A 19,654-nucleotide genomic window follows, 5' to 3' on the forward strand; every position below is an offset into this window, starting at 1 on the left:
CTTATCTGCTATCTGCTGTGTAATCTCCTTTGAATGGCTGCCCCCATTGCTACACAGCAGCTTATTTATATAAACAATAGTAGTGTTTCTTAAGCAAACACAGCAGTTTTACCAGTGCAGGGCAACACTGCATTATATTTTCATTACTTTAAAACACTTTTATTTTTTGACATTGCTGTTCCTTTGGATACTGTCATGGGACACATGACCAAGGGCAGCTGGGAAATTGACAAAATGTCTAGCCCCATGTCAGATTTCAAAATTGAATATAAAAAAATCTGTTTGCTCTTTTGAGAAATGGATTTCAGTGCAGAATTCTGCTGGAGTCGCACGATTAACTGATGCGTTTTGAAAAAAACATGTTTTCTGATGACAGGATCCCTTTAAGAAGGAGGCTTTGGGCTTCTGTACCGGCCCAAGGCAACCACAGCCCTTTATTAGGGAAGATTTGTGTCTCCAAAGATGCCCCAGTAGCTCCCCATCGTCTTTTCTGCTGGTTCACTGCACATGCTCTGTGCTGCTGTTACTTACTGAGCTTAGGGACCCACTCACAATATACAGTACACATAGAATAGAAATGTCACAATATAAGGCTGATTAGTAATTAATACAGATAATTACTACATGGCAGTACAGAAACCAGTGCAATTCACATCAGAATTGAATAATTAACACTGTAGCATCAGCTTATATTACAGGTCAACCTTATTTTCATCTTGATAATTTGTGACGACCCCTAAACTTAGCTTCTCTACAGCTGCTCAGAGCCCATATGAGTGTAACAGACACTTTCCAAGATGGTGACCCCCTGTGACAAGTTTGAAGTCCTGGATCATTGCTGCTATTGGGTAGCTGAAACTTTAAGCTGGTGCAATAAGGTCATTATATAAAACAAGGCATTTTTAGCCATATTAATTTTTAGGGTTTAGTTCTCCTTTAAAGGGGCAGGTGTTAGAGTGAGCCAACCTCATGGATGTTTGGCTTTCCTTCCTGCAGAATAGCTCTGCTAAAATACAAAAATACAAAGAGGAATGGAAGTGGATTAACCAATGTACAATATCTAGTCCCCTGTTTCATAAGTACTTAAGTATTGGTGCAAGTGCATCATATTTTCAGAATCAGGGGATTTTAGGTACAAGTTTATGGTCACAGATTTACCAAGTCACCATTTACCAAGTCACCCACATTAAGGTAAATAACCCCATAAAACAGGAGAATAGAATAATATATGGGGAGAGAAAGGCACAAGGAAAAGAAATCTGGGAGGGCTGCTAAATAATGAGGATCAAAGAAAGGTCTAAGTGAAAAAGTGCTTAAAAACCTCTTTTCTATAGGGTGTTATGTGATAATGTGAATTTATACAGTATTGGGAGCTGGGTTTATAGGCATCTCTTCTGCGCTGTGATGGATCCTCTGTCGAGATATAACTCACACTCTACTGCCATCTTCTGGATCAATGGACTGGCTCTTGTTTCTTGACACATTCCCCAAGAAGTTCTATGTCAGGCTTTACTTCAACCACCCACTTGCTCTTGCATTTAAAAGTACCAAGTACACCACCAAGATCTTTAGCCATACAACAGCCGCCGCCATTGCTGGAAACAAGATTTAGGTCAATTGTCTGACATCAGAGATTGGCCACAAACAGATAATTCCCACTACAGCAAGTCCTATCTGTGCCATGGCCCTCATTTGTGAAAATGCTCCATAGTCCAGTGATTAGATCATTAGGCGACATTAGGTTGCTTTTATTAACAAAAAGATCCCCACCATGAGCCAGAAATCATGATGACTGATTATACAGTCATATGAAAAATTTTGGGAACCCCTCTTAATTCTTTGGAGTTTTGTTTATTATTGGCTGAGCTTTCAAAGTAGCACCTTCCTTTAAATATATAATATGCCTTATGGAAACTGTAGTATTTCAGCAGTGACAAAGTTTATTGGATTAACAGAAAATATGTATCATAACAAAATTAAACAGGTGCATAAATGTAACAGCCTCTAGACGCCTCCTATAGCCTTTGATGAGTGTCTGGATTCTGGATGGTGGTATTTTTGACCTTTCATCCATACAAAATTTCTCCAGTTCAGTTAAATTTGATGGCTGCCGAGCATGGATAGTCTGCTTCAAATCATCCCGTAGATTTTACATGATATTCAAGTCGGTGGACTGTGACGGCCATTCCAGAATATTGTACTTGTCCCTCTGCATAAATGCCTTTGTAGATTTCCAAGTGTGTTTAGGGTCATTGTCTTGTTGGAATATCCAACCCCTGTGTAACTTCAACTTTGTGACTGATGCTTGAACATTATCCTGAAGAATTTGTTGATATTGGGTTGAATTCATCCGACCCTCAACTTTAACAAGGGCCTCAGTCCCTGAACTAGTCACACAGCCCCACAGCATGATGGAACCTCCAGCAAATCTGACAGTAGGTAGCAGGTGTTTTTCTTGGAATGCGGTGTTCTTCTTCTGCCATGCAAATGCAAATAACTCAATTTTTATCTCATCAGTCCAAAGCACTTTGTTCCAAAATGACTGTGGCTTGTCTAAATAAGCTTGTAGCGTGAGTGCAGAAAGGGCTTCTTTCTCATCACCCTGCCATACAGATGTTCTTTGTGCAAATTGCACTGAATTGTAGAACGATGTACAGATACACCATCTGCAGCCAGATGTTCTTGCAGGTCTTTGGAGGTGACCTTTGGGTTGTCTGTAACCATTCTCACAATCCTCCGCATATACTGCTCCTGTATTTTTCTAGGCCTGCCAGACCTGGATTTTACAGCAACTGTGCCTGTGGCCTTCCATTTCCTGATAACATTCCTTACAGTTGAAACTGACAGTTTAAACCTCTGAGATAGCTTTTTGTGGCCTTCTCCTAAACCATGACAATGAACAATCTTTGTTTTCAGATTTTTTGAGAGTTGCTTTGAGGATCCCATGCTGTCACTCTTCAGAGGAGAGTCAAACAGAAGCACAACTTGCAATTGGCCACCTTAAAGGAACAGTAACAACAAAAAATAAAATTGTAATGCAAATATAATACAGTGTTGCTCTGGACTGGTAAAACTGGTGTGTTTGCTTCAGAAACACTACTATTGTTTATATAAATAAGCTGCTGTGTAGCCATGAGGCCGTTATTCAAAGGAGAAAAGGCTCAGGTTACACAGCCGATAGCAGATAAGCTCTGTAGAACATAATGTTATCTGTTATCTACTATTTAACCTGTGCCATATAGCCTTTTACAAACGACCGCCATTGTTATTTAGCAGCTTGTTAATATAAACTATAGTAGTGTTGCTGAAGCAAACAGATCAGTTTTACCAGTGCAGGGCAACTGGTCCGGACTGAGAGTCAAAATAGGCCCTGGCATTTCAGGTACACAGATGCCCAATCAGCCCACACAGAGGCCCAAACAGCCCCCACCAGCCCACTAAATACTCACTTTCTATGGCACCTTATAGCAGCCCCTCTGGCATTTGCCAGAACCCACAGATGATACATGATATTTTCATTACTTTAAAACACTTTCATTTTTTTTACTGTTACTGTTCCTTTAAATACCCTTTCCCATGATTTTACATACCTGCCTATGAAGTTTAAGGCTTAATGAGCTAATCCAACCAATTTGGTGTTGCCAGTAACCAGTATTGAGCAGTTACATGCATTCAATTTAGCAAAATTACAAGGGTACCCAAATTTTTGCACAGCCAGTTTTTCACATTTGATTTAATTTCATACAACTGAATGCTGCTTCACTAAAAATCTTTGTTCAGAAAACACCCCAGTACTCAGATGTTCCTAGGAAATGAAAGACATACCACCGTTACCTTTTTTTGTTGAAAGGGGAGTAAATTATTATGCAGGCTGAGAGGGGTTCCCAAAATTTTGACTGTATGTATCGCGTCAGCAAATAGATAATAGCTATATCGAATCTATCCCCCTACTTGTAAAATGTCACAACCAACTAAATAATATCTTGATCATTTTGACTTACACTGAGTAACTTCAAGAGGCAAAGGTTCAGTTCATAGAGATTATCTGCAATGCAGGACACAGTGTACAAAGTTTTAAAAAGGCAGGTGTAATAATGCGCCCGCCGCCTCCCAGGTATTATTATTATTTTGCACTTTGCAACCTGCATTGTGTAAGTAGCTGGAGGTCTCTGTACTTCTCTTTGGAATGCAGAGATTGCAGTTCCGATACAGATACAGAAATGATTGTTTTATGAGCATGGGAGCAAGGCCAGGTGACTGATGCACTAAATTAAGAACAAAAGAACAATCTATCGATGACATAACTGCAATAAAAAAAAACGAATTAGAGCACCTGACAATGGATATCACAACCGCATTTCCACATAATATTCATGGACTGTATGACACTCCTTCCAACCATAGTCAGAGGGTGTTTGTGTTTGGGGAAGCTCATTAAAAGTGATTGTCGACGCATATTAATTTATATTATGCCAGGGCCAGTTCCTTGCATACCCTAAAACACACGACAAGATAAAAGCAGTGGCATTGGGGGTGCCTAACATTTGGCACCCCAAGTAAATAGAGCCTGTCCTTCTCCTTTTATAAGCTACTATTCGACAAAAAAGTTGCATGAGTTTTGTTGCCGTTTTTTTTTTCCCTTTGACTGCGAACATTAGTAAATAGGACTCTGAAAATACTCTGCAAGTATTTGTTAATGTAAGGGAGCTGCCATATTAATCTTTCTGTCACTCTGGAATATACAGAGACCCGGTTGCCCAGTCCCGAGTCTGTTGCTTATACAAAGCAAGGTAAACCTTTGCCATATATTAGGCAAATGCTCACCCATATATACTGATGACCCAGGTGCTATGTCCCAAGTCCTGTGCCCCGAGCCCCATGGTACAGCTTTTGGGCACTTTTTTGCACACAATTTGCTTTTTGATTTGGACTATAGAACAAGTTTCTATAAGATGTGCCAGAACTACTAACAGAATCCACTGCCAAACTAGAGTTTGGGAGGTCCCCCTGCAGACAAACATGGGGGCCTCCTCCCCCTCGGAGAACTAATAAAGCACATGTTAGCCAGCACACCCCCCAACATTATGGAAACAGAAAGAGGGAGAAAAAGATTTGGCGCATGCAGTGCGGTGAAATTTTTCTTGACCACGCCCATTTTTGTGGCCAGCAGGGAATAGACACAAAACAGCAAAACAGAAACCTTCCCTCATCATCCAGATGAAACATTTTCCATAGATTACATGACAGGAGACAAAAATACTCCCCACAACCCATAAATCAACTTCTCATTATTATTTTTTTGGTCTGTTATTAGTGTAGGGGTTGTGGACGGCATTGAGTCAATGCGGATACTGATAAATTAAGTATTGGAATACATTACTGATTCTTCCTTAACCCTAACATACCTTCTAACTACAGTCCTCAGTCCAAAAGAAGAAACATTAGATCTACATGATCTACTTCACGCCATTTTTTTTAATCATTAGCTTTCCTAACTGTTGTTTTAATCTTAATTAATATTACTCAAAATAGTCAAAAACTATTTGAGATTTATCTATCGGCCAAAGTGATTATTCCATTCATGTACCTACCGTATATACTCGAGTATAAGCCGAGTTTTTCAGCCCCCAAAATATGCTGAAAAACTCTACCTCGGCTTATACTCGGATCAAGCGCAAAAACGCGCCTTAGAATAGTAGCCGGCGCCTAAGAATATTCGCCGGCGCCTTAGAATAGTAACCGGCACCTAAGAATATTCGCCGGCGCCTTAGAATAGTAGCCGGCGCCTAAGAATATTCGCCGGTGCCTTAGAATAGTAGCCGGTGCCTAAGAATATTCGCCGGCGCCTTAGAATAGTAGCCGGCGCCTAAGAATAGTCATCCAAAAACGAGATTGAAACTTACCAGAAGCTGCTGCATTTCTCACCCTCGGCTTATACTCGAGTCAATAAGCTTTCCCAGTTTTTGGAGGTAAAATTAGGTACCTCGGCTTATACTCGGGACGGCTTATACTCGAGTATATACGGTAATGGCCTTTTGGTGCTTCAGAGTTTATAGAAAACTTTACAAACACAAGTGTAAATCATATTTAAATCAGTAAAAGCCCCACTATGGGTCATATAATGACAGAAACCCTTATTAACTGTGTATATCTGAAGCAAAAATACATGGTGATGGCCAACCCCTCTGGGCAACTTTGCATTTCTGGCATTAATATGGGGGAACCAGGACCCCTTTTGTGAGTCTTGTGGAGCAGCTGGGGAGAGTGGCCTGTGGTATACAACGTCATGTGTGGCTCAGCACTACACACCACAGTGCACAGAATCTCTCATACATGTGCTGTGGCTGGGCTCCCCATGACTTTCCTTGCCATTGATGAAATCACGTCCCCCAGTGCAGCCCCCCAACAGCACCTCTGACAATAGCTAAGGAGGATCGGGCCTTAAAGTCCCTTCTCATACTCGGCCTGTGTTGGCCTGGATTGTAAAGGGATGGGCTATGTGTGTCTGAAAATTGCAGATCTGTGCATCAGGAATCTTTCTTTGTGATATTTCTATGAGAATAAAGGCTAAATATATGGATTAATAGATTATAGTATGTAAAGAAAAGAGACTAGGAGAATAGAGGTTGGGTGAGGAGAGGAAGAATATTAGTACTAAGTGGGCATCTGGTCTAATGTTTTTTCGTGGTTCCCTGGTCTAAGAATTTTGGGTGGGCCCCTGGTGTCCCAGTCCGACACTGGATGGTGCAGTGCAACTGCAGTGGAAGGAGTTGTGCCTGTGCAGCACTGTTTGCGCTACTGCATACATGAGGGGCACCCTATGGGTGGGATCTAACCATCTCCTCACACTCCTTCCACGCAACAAGGTAGTTTTATTGGATCATTCAACATAATTTTGGCCCCATGTAGTTTTTTTTTTTTTAAATTTATCCAAGGGTACACTGGAAAAGGGGCACACAGGGGCATGAAACATATATAGTATAATCCAGCATAAGCACCTAGCTGCAAATATATCTGCTTATGTGTGCTATTTTATATTGTGACTGTAAGATATCAGGTTAGTACAGCCTGTCAGGGGTTAATGCATATAGCGTCTAGTGCCAGTGGAATAACTACCGGGGGTGCAATTGCAGGGCAGGAGGGTTGAAGAATTTGAGCGCAAGTGTGTGCACAGCACGAGGGACACAGAAAAAGGGGCACAAATTCAATGGGAGGGGGCCTGGCTGGGGGCCCGGGCTTCTTAGTTACGCCACTGCCTAAGAGGGTGCTCCTTCTCACTTTTGAGATTTTTGTTGCAATGTTTTATGAAATGTCCTCCCCCCGGGTATCTTTTGCTGTAGAGGAATGACCAGGCATTCGAGATGCATCGCTGCTCCTCACGATCAACTTAAACAAAGGACTAGACAAGTTCCAGATGTGTCTGAATGGGACAATTGAAATAGTACTTTCATGTATTTTCTCTATTTTTATATTTAAGCCGAGGTAGGGGTTATTTGAGATATATATATTTGAGCACCATTGTAAACCCAAGGGGAAAAATAAGCAGTCATCCACTATTGAATGCAACTATCTATACGGGTAGGGGACAGAAATTTTAGTCCCAGGCAGTCCCCTGTGTGGTACTTAGTATAGATGGGAAGCTGTTTCCTTATCCAGTGTTAAACTAGCAGGTCAGTAAGTGGCCAGTAGATGCCATTATCTGTAACAAAGGAAGCACGCAGCCTCTTTAGATTCCCCGCTTGTAGGATGAGGTGTAGTGTACTCCACAGGGCCTGGAATGGAGGAAGGTCCCAGAATAGGTGAAGTAAGTTCAAGGCTAGGTCTGTAAGAGTCACTTAGGCAGGATCAGGGTAGTTAGTAAAGCAGTCAGAGACTTGAATGAGGAGGCCAGGAAGCGTTAGTACCCTGCTGTGTTAATGCTGCTAGTATAGGGACTCAATATCATCAAAAACTGTTTTTTTTAAAGAGACTCACCACATATATGAGGAGGCTCGGGTGCTCTGTCCCAAGCATTGAGCATGAGGGAGTGGATATCACAGGCTGTAATCCATGTCGGTACTTCAATAAATACTTTTTGAACTATAACTGCATGGAGGATTTCTCTTTGAGTGTCTACCCTTCAAACAATACGGTAGTATAGGGAATTGGTTAGGCTCAAGGAGATTCTTGGAGTGGGGACCACTGTGAGTTGTTACATATGTTTTGTGGCTAAAGAACAATGGGATCTGCATAGTAAATACGCAGCTACTGGCATCTTTTATTCATTCAACACTGACATTCTTTCAAAAGCGTTGCCCCTCTCTTCTATTTTCCAAATAATAAACTTAGTTCCTCTTTTCCGCATCACACATCCAAATCACTATGTAAGCACTGGATCTGTTATCCAGAAAACGTATCTAGAAAGCTCCAAATTATGGAATGCCCTTCTCCCATAGACTCAATTTTATCCAAATAATCCACATGATTAAAAATGATTTCTTTTTTCTCTGTAATAATAAAACAGTAGCTTGTACTTGATCCAAACTAAGATGTAATTAATCCTTATTGGAAGCAAAACCAACCTATTGGGTTTATTTAATGTTTACATGATTTTCAAGTAGATTTAAGGTATGAAGATCCAAATTACAGGAAAGATCCATAATCTGGAAAACCCCAGGTCTTTTGCATTCTGGATAACAGGTCCCATACCTTTATTGAGGAATGTGATAGCTTAAAATTTTTACAAGATTTCATCAAGTTTCCCAACTTTATTTCTTCCTGTGTTCTTCACATTACTAACAACAGTCTGAGGTACAAACCTAGGGTAATAGGATGCCTGTGCCTTGACCTGGCCCTCACATATGCTGGAATATGCTCTCCTGTTTACAGAATGGCAGAGTTGGAACTAGGGGTAGGCAGAAGGTCAACAAAGAAGCATCCAGAATGAATGACTTTACAGGGAATAAGGATGAGACTTCTAGTGCTGACTCTTCTAGAAAAACAACTTCTAGCACAGACACAACTAACAGTCCTCATTTCAAAAGAAGAAACATCACATCTGCAGGATCTACTTTATTTTACTTCTAATTTCTTCTATTAATTTTAAGTCTATTTCTCAACTCTGATTTAATCCTTAATAACTTTGATCTAACACTCTTAAAGGGATCCTGTCATTGGAAAACATGTTTTTTTTTCAAAACGCATCAGTTAATAGTGCTGCTCCAGCAGAATTCTGCACTGAAATCCATTTCTCAAAAGAGCAAACAGATTTTTTTATATTCAGTTTTGAAATCTGACATGATGCTAGACATTTTGTCAATTTCCCAGCTGCCCTTGGTCATGTGACTTGTGCCTGCACTTTAGGAGAGAAATGCTTTCTGGCAGGCTGCTGTTTTTCCTTCTCAATGTAACTGAATGTGTCTCAGTGAGACATGGGTTTTTACTATTGAGTGTTGTTCTTAGATCTACCAGGCAGCTGTTATCTTGTGTTAGGGAGCTGTTATCTGGTTACCTTCCCATTGTTCTTTTGTTTGGCTACTGGGGGGGGGAAAAGGGAGGGGGTGATATCACTCTAACTTGCAGTACAGCAGTAAAGAGTGATTGAAGTTTATCAGAGCACAAGTCACATGACTTGGGGCAGCTGGGAAATTGACTAGTCCCATGTCAGATCAAAATTGAATATAAAAAAATCTGTTTGCTCTTTTGAGAAATGGATTTCAGCGCAAAATTCTGCTGGTGCAGCACTATTAACTGATTCATTTTGAAAAAAAAGTTTTTTCCCATGACAGAATCCCTTTAAGTGACTGTGCAATTTGTGTAGCTATCGCTCTATTTGACCTTCTGACTTTGAAGCATTATTTATGAACACAAGTGCAAATCTCAACATTTTGTGCTATACACAAAGGACCCTGCATTTGATCGCAACTCGGTTATTGATCTTGCGCTACAAGGCCAGCTGCTTCCACTTTGCTTCAACATGCAAATTACAGGAGTATGGAGACAGTGAGCATTGCAATTACACATGTCTGAAGGAGTTGTTCCTGAAGTTTTTATTCTAGCTATATAGTTGTAAAGCTCTTATCTCTAATAGCATCCCTCCTACGATTCCCTCCCATTGGTATATCACTTATCCTGAGTTTGGAATTGACACAAAGTACAGAACATCCACCCACACTGCAAAGGAACATTACCCCAGTATATCCCCAGGATATATATAGCATATCTCTTCTCCAATTTAATTTTTAACTAGTCTTAATCGGCAAAGGCATCATAGGGTTGGCCCATGGGCTCGGGTGGTAGGGGGTTCTTTAGGGCTGGGTACGGGTCACAGTTTTTGAGATCCACACATCACTATGCTTCACTAAAACTAGACACTGCTTATGGGAGTACTGACACATTTAAGTGACCCGTGTAGTTTCCAAAAAGTATTTTACTATGTTAGTAAATAAAACTATATTTTAATTTAAAAAAATGTAGGATACCTGGCTGTAAGGTAAAGTAAAATCACTGGGTTGTGCCAAATATTAAACAACCCCCTGTGATTATAACTCCACATCTAAGACCACAGGTCAGTGCTCTGGTGCCGAGAACTGCATAGTTCTGGGGTACCACTATAGAAGCAGCATGCCAAAATCTTCTACTGATCTTTGCAGAGGCCCCAGTTCAGGTGTTCATACACTATAGAGCAAAAAGACAGCTTTTTACTTATAAGTTTGGTTTTCACTCTAGAATACATAGGCACCTGGACCGACTTTAAACAGGCAATTGCAATGTGGTGCTCCTACAGTTGTACCCCAGGCTGGTGGGGTTTTTAGTCATCATCATTTCATTAAATAGTGCCAACAAGTTAAGCAGTGCTTTACATTAATTTAAAACAAAGAAGGGTTTTACAATCATTCAACAAACAAGGGTTACAGAGTAAAAATAGGATCAGAGGGCCCTACTTTCAAGAGCTTACAATCTAAAGGGTTGGGATACATTTGACACCTATAAAGAATATAGAAATAATTGGTGACTTATCACAAGTTAACATCTGATCAATCAACATACATGGAATAAGCTTCCCTAAAGAGGTGGGTCTTCAGCGAGTGTTTGCAGAGAAGGGAATAGCTTGAGGCAGAGATATGAAGGGATATGCATATGGGAGCAGCTGATGTGAAGCAGTGAGATAAGTGAATAAATCTAGCAGCAACATTTATACTGAATGGAGTTGTGAAATTTGATATGCTGGAGCACCTGGAAGGAGTAGGTTTGAGGTGGGACTGTGACCAGGGTTGCCACCTGGCTGGTATTTTACAGGCCTAGCTGGTAAAAATGATGGTTGACCCCAATGTTATTAATAGGGAAAAAAGATAAATATATAGGAAGGACAGTATTTTTTTCCAGAAAAGGTGGCAGCCCTAACTTTTACACCCAGGAAGAGATAGCAGAAAGACAGTCTGTTGGGAAGGAGCAGGAGGAGACAATTTGTTGTTATTCATATTTTGTTATGGGTAACGTTCCAAGTTTAGGTAAAACATTTGTGCAAAAAAACAAAAAAAAAACAAAGCTCCATGTTGAGTTGCAACATCTGTCTTTGTGCTCAGTACAGCTTGTACCTGGGAGAATAAATAAAAAGAGGTGTCACCTGGCTAGGATGCTCCAGGAGACACAAGGGAGGTGTAAAGTAAATGTTACATGTATCTTGTGCCAGGTTCAGCATTAAAGGGTTAACCAGCAGAGATGCGTCTCACCACCACAAGTGCAAAGGGTACTGAGCACTAATGCAGGCAGTTTTGTGTCATTGATAAATAAACCCTATAGAATCTTCCTATTTTATTTCTAAAATAAAATCCCACTTAAACAGTTTACCACACTAAATCCAAACTGTCAGTCCAACTGACTACAGTGGAAAGTGATAGCATCGGCACCCCCTGTTTGTGAGCAGACTGCCACATATTTTATCAAACAGACAGATGAATTATATTATGGATATCAGTGGATAGATGCAATCTGTATGTGCCAGTTTCCGGTAATTCTGCACAAGGACTATGCACCTAGAATGCGATGTGCCATACATTGAAATGATAAGTAAATTGTAAAAAACAGAATGTAAAATTTCTCAGGTTTCTTTTCTAAATATTACGTCAATTATTTTTTCAGTTTCAGAGCTATTTACATTTTTATTAACTGTCAATATAATGAATTACTTAACAATGGTGCCACCTGTTGGTTAGTTCCTTTAACTGTACAGTCAACGCAATATAATTTTGGAAGGAAAACAGAGACATGTTCTAATGTTGTCCCTGCTCAGGAAGGAGGAAGGAAATGGGAAAGAGCATCTGAGACTTCTGATCTTTCCTGAGCAGAGCAACATCAGAACATGTCTCTGTTTTCCTTCTGAAGGTGTTGTTTTTGTTACAAAGTTCATTATACAGGCAGTTAAAAACTGCCAATATAAAAAAAGCCCTAAAACTCAAAAAGTAACCAATTAATGTAAACTGCAAAAGTGCTCACCCTGAGCAACTACTTTACATTACAGTTTTTTAACGTTTACTTGCCCTTGAACAGCCTTAAATGATTTCTAGCTCTTCTTCCCAAATATCAATTTATGACAATTGCTGTCAGTACAGCTGCAGGCTGTATAGTGTTTCAGGTAATATGGCCCTGGTAATTTGCGGAGCCTGTAAATACTACTGGGCTTAGAAAATCATTTAAAGGAAATATCACCAGAACCTGAAAGAAAGAAATGTTTTCTAAGCAACTTTTAAATATACATTTATTGCACATTCTTTGTACAGGGGTGGGATTCATTAACCAGAAAGCTCTGAATTATGGAAAGGCCATCTCCATTTCAATAAAATCATTTAAAATTTGTATTAATGATTTCCTTTTTCATCTGTAATAATAAAACAGTAACTGCGTTATAATTCATCCCTATTGAAGCCTATTGACCAAATTATGCAGAAAACCCCATGTTGCAAGCATTTTGGATAAAAAGTCAAATACCCGTATTCGCTTTTGAAAGGATATCTGTCTGTTTATATTTAGTGCAGATTTTGACCCCTGCAACTATGTAGCAGAAGGCAGCTGATTATAAAATACATGGAGGACAATTGACTTCTGCTACACTGTCCAGAGCAAGGGTCCCCAACCTTTTTTTACCTGTGAGCCACATTCAAATATAAATAAGGTGGGGAGCAACACAAGCATGAACAAAAGTCCCAGTGGGTTCCAAATGAGGGCTTTGAGCAGCCCCTATGTGGACTGGCAGCCTACAGAAGATTCTGTTTGTCAGTACATCTGGTTTTATGCAGCCAAAACTTGCCTCCAAGACAGGAATTCAAAAATTAAGCACCTGCTTTGAGGCCACTTGAAGCAAAAGCCAATGAGTTGGGGAGCAACATGTTGCTCATGAGCCACTGGTTGGGGATCACTGGTCTAGAGAGTCAGAACCAAAGAACAGAAAAAACAGAAAGGGATTCATACATACTGCTTTCAGTTGCAATTATTATATGCAAATAACTTTAGAAGCGTTGAAAACACTATGCATATTGAAAAAAAAAAAAAAGGAAAAAAAAGGTTTTGGGTAAAATTAAAGCAAGGAAAATGTTTAGCAAACAGTGCCACAGCGGATACAAAAAATTTGGATTTATTAAAGAAAAACCCTGTATGACAAGAGCTGCTGTTCACATATTGTTACTCTTTACAGTTTGCTGGAATCTTGAATTAGGTGGTTTGGTTCATGTTATATGAGACCATTTCTTTCCCTGTTATACACAACAGCTGGGTACACAGAGCACACACAGGCAATACAGTATGAGCTCAGACCAGCCACTGTGTAGCACTGCACAATAACTGAATATGGGCGGCTTTATGCACTGAAAATCAACATCCAGCATTTGAGAATCAATTCAATACTGAAAAGAATCATCATGGCTATAAAAAATGCAATGCTGTGTTTTTACCTGTTGCATTAAGGTACATATCATCATGGGGCAAATTCACTAAGATCCGAAGTTGCGCCGACGACAGCTTCGTCACACTCCGCTGCACTTCGCCAGGTGTAGTTTTGCCAGCGCTACGCAAATTCACTAAAATGCGAAGTTGCGCTAGCGTTAATTCGTCAAGCAAAGCGAAGTTACGCTAGTGATGCCTAATTTGCATACAGTGCCAAGTTAAAGTACAATGGACGTATATGTAGCAGCAAATACATTACACTACACAAGCCTGGGAAAGCTTCATAAAATAAAATAGAGTTGTTATTTTGCCCTATACGTGTGCCCACTGTATAGTTTAGGCGCCATATGTTAGGAAATGTAGGGGGGGAAGGAGGGTACCCCCAAAAAAATGTACAATCTTTTTCAGCCAATCACCCTTAAAAAAGGAAAATACGCCAGCGTTTTTTGGGACTTAGAAAAAATTTCAACTTTTTTTGAAGCAAGCCCTATCTACTCTATTGCACTTCGCCTGGTCTCAGTTGGCGAAGGCAAGTCTGGCGCAAGAGGTAACGTTCATGAAAATCCGCAAGTTAGTGAATTAGCGTAGTTACGTCCCTTCGCCATAGCGCAACTTCGCCTGGCGTAAGGGTGTGAAGTAGCGCTAGAGTAGGTCCACTTCGCTAGCGAATTTACGCCAGCGCCCATTAGTAAATCGGTGAAGTAACGAAATGACGTCACGCTGGCGAATTTGCCACTTCGCGCTTTAGTGACTTTGCCCCTGTGTGTCTATTAGCTGGTGTTACACCTGCTCTTGTAAAGTGCTCTACCTACCAACACTGTTATATCTGTCACCCACCAGATTTAGTGTTGGTCAACCCTGTCCTAGCTAAACGGAAAAATATTCCTCATCCAGAAGCAAACAATATGAGACTGAAAGGGTCATAGAATGCTGAGCTGGACACAGAGATGAAGCAGCCAGCAGAGTGTCCTGGGAGTTGTAATTCTGCACTAATCTTCTTTCACAGTGCATGAAGATGTCTCTGGGCTAGTTATCAAGTGGCTTTGCCGATGTGCTGTTAGTGCCAACTTGCCTATAAAACTCTTCCCGCATTCACAGCACACTTGTGTATCCCCTGTGTGGGTTTTCCTGTGTACAACAAGGTAGGATTTGCGGGTGTATTTTTTCCCGCAGTCTTCGCATACAAAAGGCCTCTCTCCCGTATGGACCCTCTTGTGCAGCACGAGCTGTAGCTTGCGGCTGAAGCACCTCCCGCATTCACTGCACACAAAAGGCTTGCTTGCATTGTGCGTCTTTAGGTGGCTGGCATACGTTATCCGGTTGCTCAGGCTTTTGCCGCACTGATTGCAGATGAAGATGGTGTTTTCAGCATGAAGTCTCTTGTGCGTGGCCAGATAGGACTTGCTGCTGAAACTTTTCCCACATTCCACACAGGAGTATGGCCTTTCGCCTGTGTGCGTCCGTTTGTGAATGACGTAGTGTGCGCTGTTACTGAAGCATTTACCACACTCTGCACACTCATACGGCCTGTCACCAGTGTGAGTCCTTTGGTGTAGGACAAGATGGGAACTTTGAATAAAGCACTTACCACACTCTGCACACCCATACGGTCTCTCTCCGGTGTGAATCCTTTGGTGTGTGGATAGAGTCGAACTACGCGTGAAACGCTTCCCACAGTTGGTGCAGCCATATGGTTTCTCTCCGGTGTGTGTCCTCTGATGTGTAGCAAGTGTAGAACTGTGAGTGAAAATCTTTCCACAGTCCAGACACACATATTCTTTAGGCCCATGACGAGATCTATACTTTCGCCCATCTGTCACTTTGTCCCCAGCCTGACATTTCAAAAGTTCTAGGTTTTCTGCTACATGGGTGTCCCAGTCCAGGCTGGACTCATAAACAGAAGGCACTGGCTGAGACACAGAGTCTTCTCTGGAATCATACAGATTGTTATCGGTAAGACGGGGCCCCACACAGTAAGACTGCTCCGCTAGAGGCTTCTGAACACAGTCACTATGGTCACTGCATGATGTTTCTTTGCCAAGGGATTGATCAGAAAGTTTATCCTCCATTTCTTCCATTGGCCAAAACTCAGTTATTCGACTTAAAGGAAAGAAGAATAAATTACAAGGAGATAAAGGAACATTTAGAACAAAAAAATTGTCATGAAAGGGATACTGTCATAAGAAAATGTTTTTTAAACGCATCAGTCAATAGTGCTGCTCCAGCAGAATTCTGCACAGAGATCCATTTCTCAAAAGAGCGAACTGATTTTTTTATATTTAATTTTGAAATCTGACATGGGGCTAGACATATTGTCAGTTTCCCACCTGCCCCCAGTCATGTGACTTGTGTGCTGATGAATTTCAGTCACTCTTTACTGCTGTACTGCAAGATGGAGTGATATCACCCCCTCCCTTTCCCCCCAGCAGCCTAACAACAGAACAATGGGAAGGTAACCAGATAGCAGCTCCCTAACACAAGATAACAGCTCCCTGGTAGATATAAGAACAGCACTCAATAGTAAAATCCAGGTCCCACTGAGACACATTCAATTACATTGAGTAGGAGAAACAACAGCCTGCCAGAAAGCAGTTCCATCCTAAAGTGCTGGCCCTTTCTGAAAGCACATGACCAGGCAAATATTACAACTAAAAAAAATTACACTTACTGGTTGAGGAATGAAATTTTATATTGTAGAGTGTATTATTTACAGTGTAAACAGTGTAATTTAGAAATAAAAACTACATTACAAAAATCAGAATCCCTTTAAATTTACACTGCAAAAAAGTGCAAACCATGAAAAAGGTGAGTCTGGTTACATTATCTCTTTCCAGACCCTCTACTTATTTTCCATTCTGCTGCCTGGTTGCTATGGTACATAAACCCTAGCAACCCGATCATATTTGAAATTCCAATCATGAGAGCTGCAAAATAAAGAATGTGAATTTAAAAAAATTTAAAAATGACTAAATGGATATTGCGTTAGTTACTTAATGTTAAAGTGCACCTATCTCTGCAATACTGTTATCGCCACTGAAGCTGCAAATGGACGGAGCGCACACTCCTATGGGGTACCAATAACAGGCGACCAGTTAATGCAACCTGCTGGTTGCTATGGGTAACTAGACCAGGGCAAAGTGCACACCTTTATTACTTTACCCCTTTTCAGTTGTATGAATACAGTTATTCATTGGCAGGTCATTGATGTGCGGGTAAATGAAGTGCCTTGTTGTTCAGCAATAAAAGAAACTGTAGATGATCTGAGCCTTCCCTGTGTACTGAATCAATTAAATAAATAATAGAAGCAGCTCCTACAAAGCACTTTCGGCTACTCTACATTAAAGCCATTTGGCTGTCTGTCTCTCTGGCTCTGTGCAGTGCAGAACATCCCAACCAGGCAGCAAACACACACAGACAATTAGCTCCAGTCCCCTCAGAACTGGCCTACCTGGATGCAGAGCAGCTGTTCAGTCAGACGCTCTCTGCAGTAATTGGTTACTTCCTGCCATGTGATCTGTTCCTTTCAGGGCACGGGATGCTGGGATTTGTTGTTTCAGCACAAGCACAGACCAGCCATAAGCGGCAGCTGGAAACTACAAGTCCCAAACATTCTGAATAGACAGACTGTATGTTATTGGGGCAAATGAAGGGAAGGTTATGTGACAGGCAGGTGCTGAGGGATGGGGTTTTAGTCCCTATCTGGTCCCTTAACTGGCATACGCAGGGGAAAGCCATGCAGACAAAGAAATAAATATAAATGTATGTATGTAACGCTAACTTGGGCTATACAGACCAAAAGGAGTCAAGGTCCAGCTAGTGATAAGAGCATGGGTTACATGTGACTCGACACTTCAGGATAGGGCCTTCGCTAAGTGGAAGATTTCAGGAAGGATGTAGTGCAACTGCAACTCTCAGGCTACTGTGCAATAAAAATAGGAAAAGATGGAGATTCTTATGATAAAACAAAAGAGCATCAGTTTATTTGTACAAGACAGATGTCCTCAGGTTTATTACAGTCACAAGAGGCATAGGCAAATGTAAAATCAGAGGCTAGAACAGGTGGATGACACATTGTAGTCAAGCAGCAATAGGAATCCCTGGCAGATATACCTTGAAGTGGTCTAGATCCCACCCAGTCAGGGAGAAGGGGTCTGAAGCCTGATCCCTATCCACTGTGGTCCCTTCACAAACTAGGAGCCTTGGAAAGCTGTCACTGCTACAGATCCTTGATGGAGCACAAAGCTGCTCTTGCTATCTGAACGCTCTATCTTACTCTCCTAGAGAGTCTATAACACATATAAGCTGATTCTAGCTACCCTCGTTCATGGGGTTCCCTGGTACCCAACTTAGACACTATAGGTGCTGGTCCCTTTAGGGCAATGGTTTACTAGGCCTTGGTGTACCCAGGCTCAATGAGCACATCCAGATGGTTAGGACACCAGCAGCCAAAGATGAAGACCCCTTTTCCAGCACTATATTGAAGTGTGTTAGGAAGTGGTCATTACACCTCTTGGGCAATAACTGGATACGTGAATACTTAAACTAGATACATGGGCTTTTGCCTAGTAACTAGGGAAAAGGAGGAAGGGTAGGGATTTAAACCCATAGGGGCATATTAAACCTATGGGTCCCTGTATGTATGTATGTATGTATGTATGTATGTGTATATATATATATATATATATATATATATATATATATATATATATATATATATATATACATATATATATATATATATATATATATACAGTATATATACATACATGTAATAAATGACTTATATAAGTTATATTAAGAGGCTTATTGGGATAGTGTAGAAGCAGGGTAAGAACTGCCAATTAGTGTGGAGACTGACTCACAGGGTTTCCAGGTCTAATTTTCAAAACCAGCCAAAATCAGCCCAAAACTAGCCAAGAGGCACTTCAAAAGTAGCCAAAAAGTAGCACAATATGTGCAGTGAAAAAAAGTATTCAAATTAATGAATAAATGTGAAAATACACCTTAGGGGCCCCTAACAAAAATTTTCAAATGCTGAAAAAACCCAGAACAAATACCAGGCTTATGTTCCACAGGCAAAGCAGGGCACACACAGGCAGAGTATGGCACACCCATGGTCGGACTGGGCCGACGGGACACTGGGAAAAACCCAGTGGGGCCCCCCGGCTCTAGTGGGCTCTGCCGGCCCAGATCCGCACCCTGATTTTCTTACTGCCGCTTCCAGTCGCAGCAAAAAAAGCAGAGCAAGTGCTGACAAGCATGCGCGATTGGGGATGGGGGGTTGATGAAGGGGAGACCTGGAGGCAGCAGCCACCAGGGTCCGGAGGCACACACAGTGAGCATACAGCATGCAAAGTATGACACACGGAGCATAGAGCAGGTAAAATATGGTACGCACACAGAGGGAGCATAGGACAGGCAAAATATGGCACACACAGGGAGAAAAGGACAGGCAGAGTATGGCACACACAGGGAGCATAAGGCAGGCAGAGTATGGCACACACAGGGAGCATAGGGCAGGCAGAGTATGACACACACAGGGAGCATAGGGCAGGCAGAGTATGGTACACACAGGGAGCATAGGGCAGGCAGAACAGAGCAGGAGACAGGGAAACCTATCAGGACCACTCTAAGATGGGCTACATACAATGACACAGTGCAGGTGCCCCTTTAGAAGTTTGTCTGAGTGTGAACAATGTGGGCAGTTTCAGTCTGGGTCTCACGGTTTTAGGGTGTG

The 19,654-nt window shown here is 41.3% G+C and overlaps 1 protein-coding gene across 2 annotated transcripts in view; it reads right to left on the reverse strand.

Moving 5' to 3' along the window:
* The window catches only part of LOC108702006 (gastrula zinc finger protein XlCGF17.1-like), a 27,111-nt gene extending 9,356 nt beyond the window's left edge, over positions 1 to 17,755 (reverse strand). The window contains exons 1-2 of one of the 2 annotated variants that reach the window (XM_018237010.2): positions 17,366 to 17,755; positions 14,600 to 16,017 (exon numbers count right to left, since the gene is read on the reverse strand). In XM_018237010.2, coding sequence (XP_018092499.1) covers positions 14,907 to 15,995 — 1,089 coding nt within the window. In that variant the 5' untranslated portion in view covers positions 15,996 to 16,017; positions 17,366 to 17,755 and the 3' untranslated portion in view covers positions 14,600 to 14,906. Of the gene's footprint in view, positions 1 to 14,599; positions 16,018 to 17,365 lie in introns of those variants that run through there. The other variant, XR_005964044.1, reaches the window with a different exon arrangement.
* Between the last annotated feature and the right edge of the window lie 1,899 nt (positions 17,756 to 19,654).

Source organism: Xenopus laevis, chromosome 9_10L (assembly GCF_017654675.1).
Source record: "Xenopus laevis strain J_2021 chromosome 9_10L, Xenopus_laevis_v10.1, whole genome shotgun sequence".
Classification (NCBI taxonomy): domain Eukaryota; kingdom Metazoa; phylum Chordata; class Amphibia; order Anura; family Pipidae; genus Xenopus; species Xenopus laevis.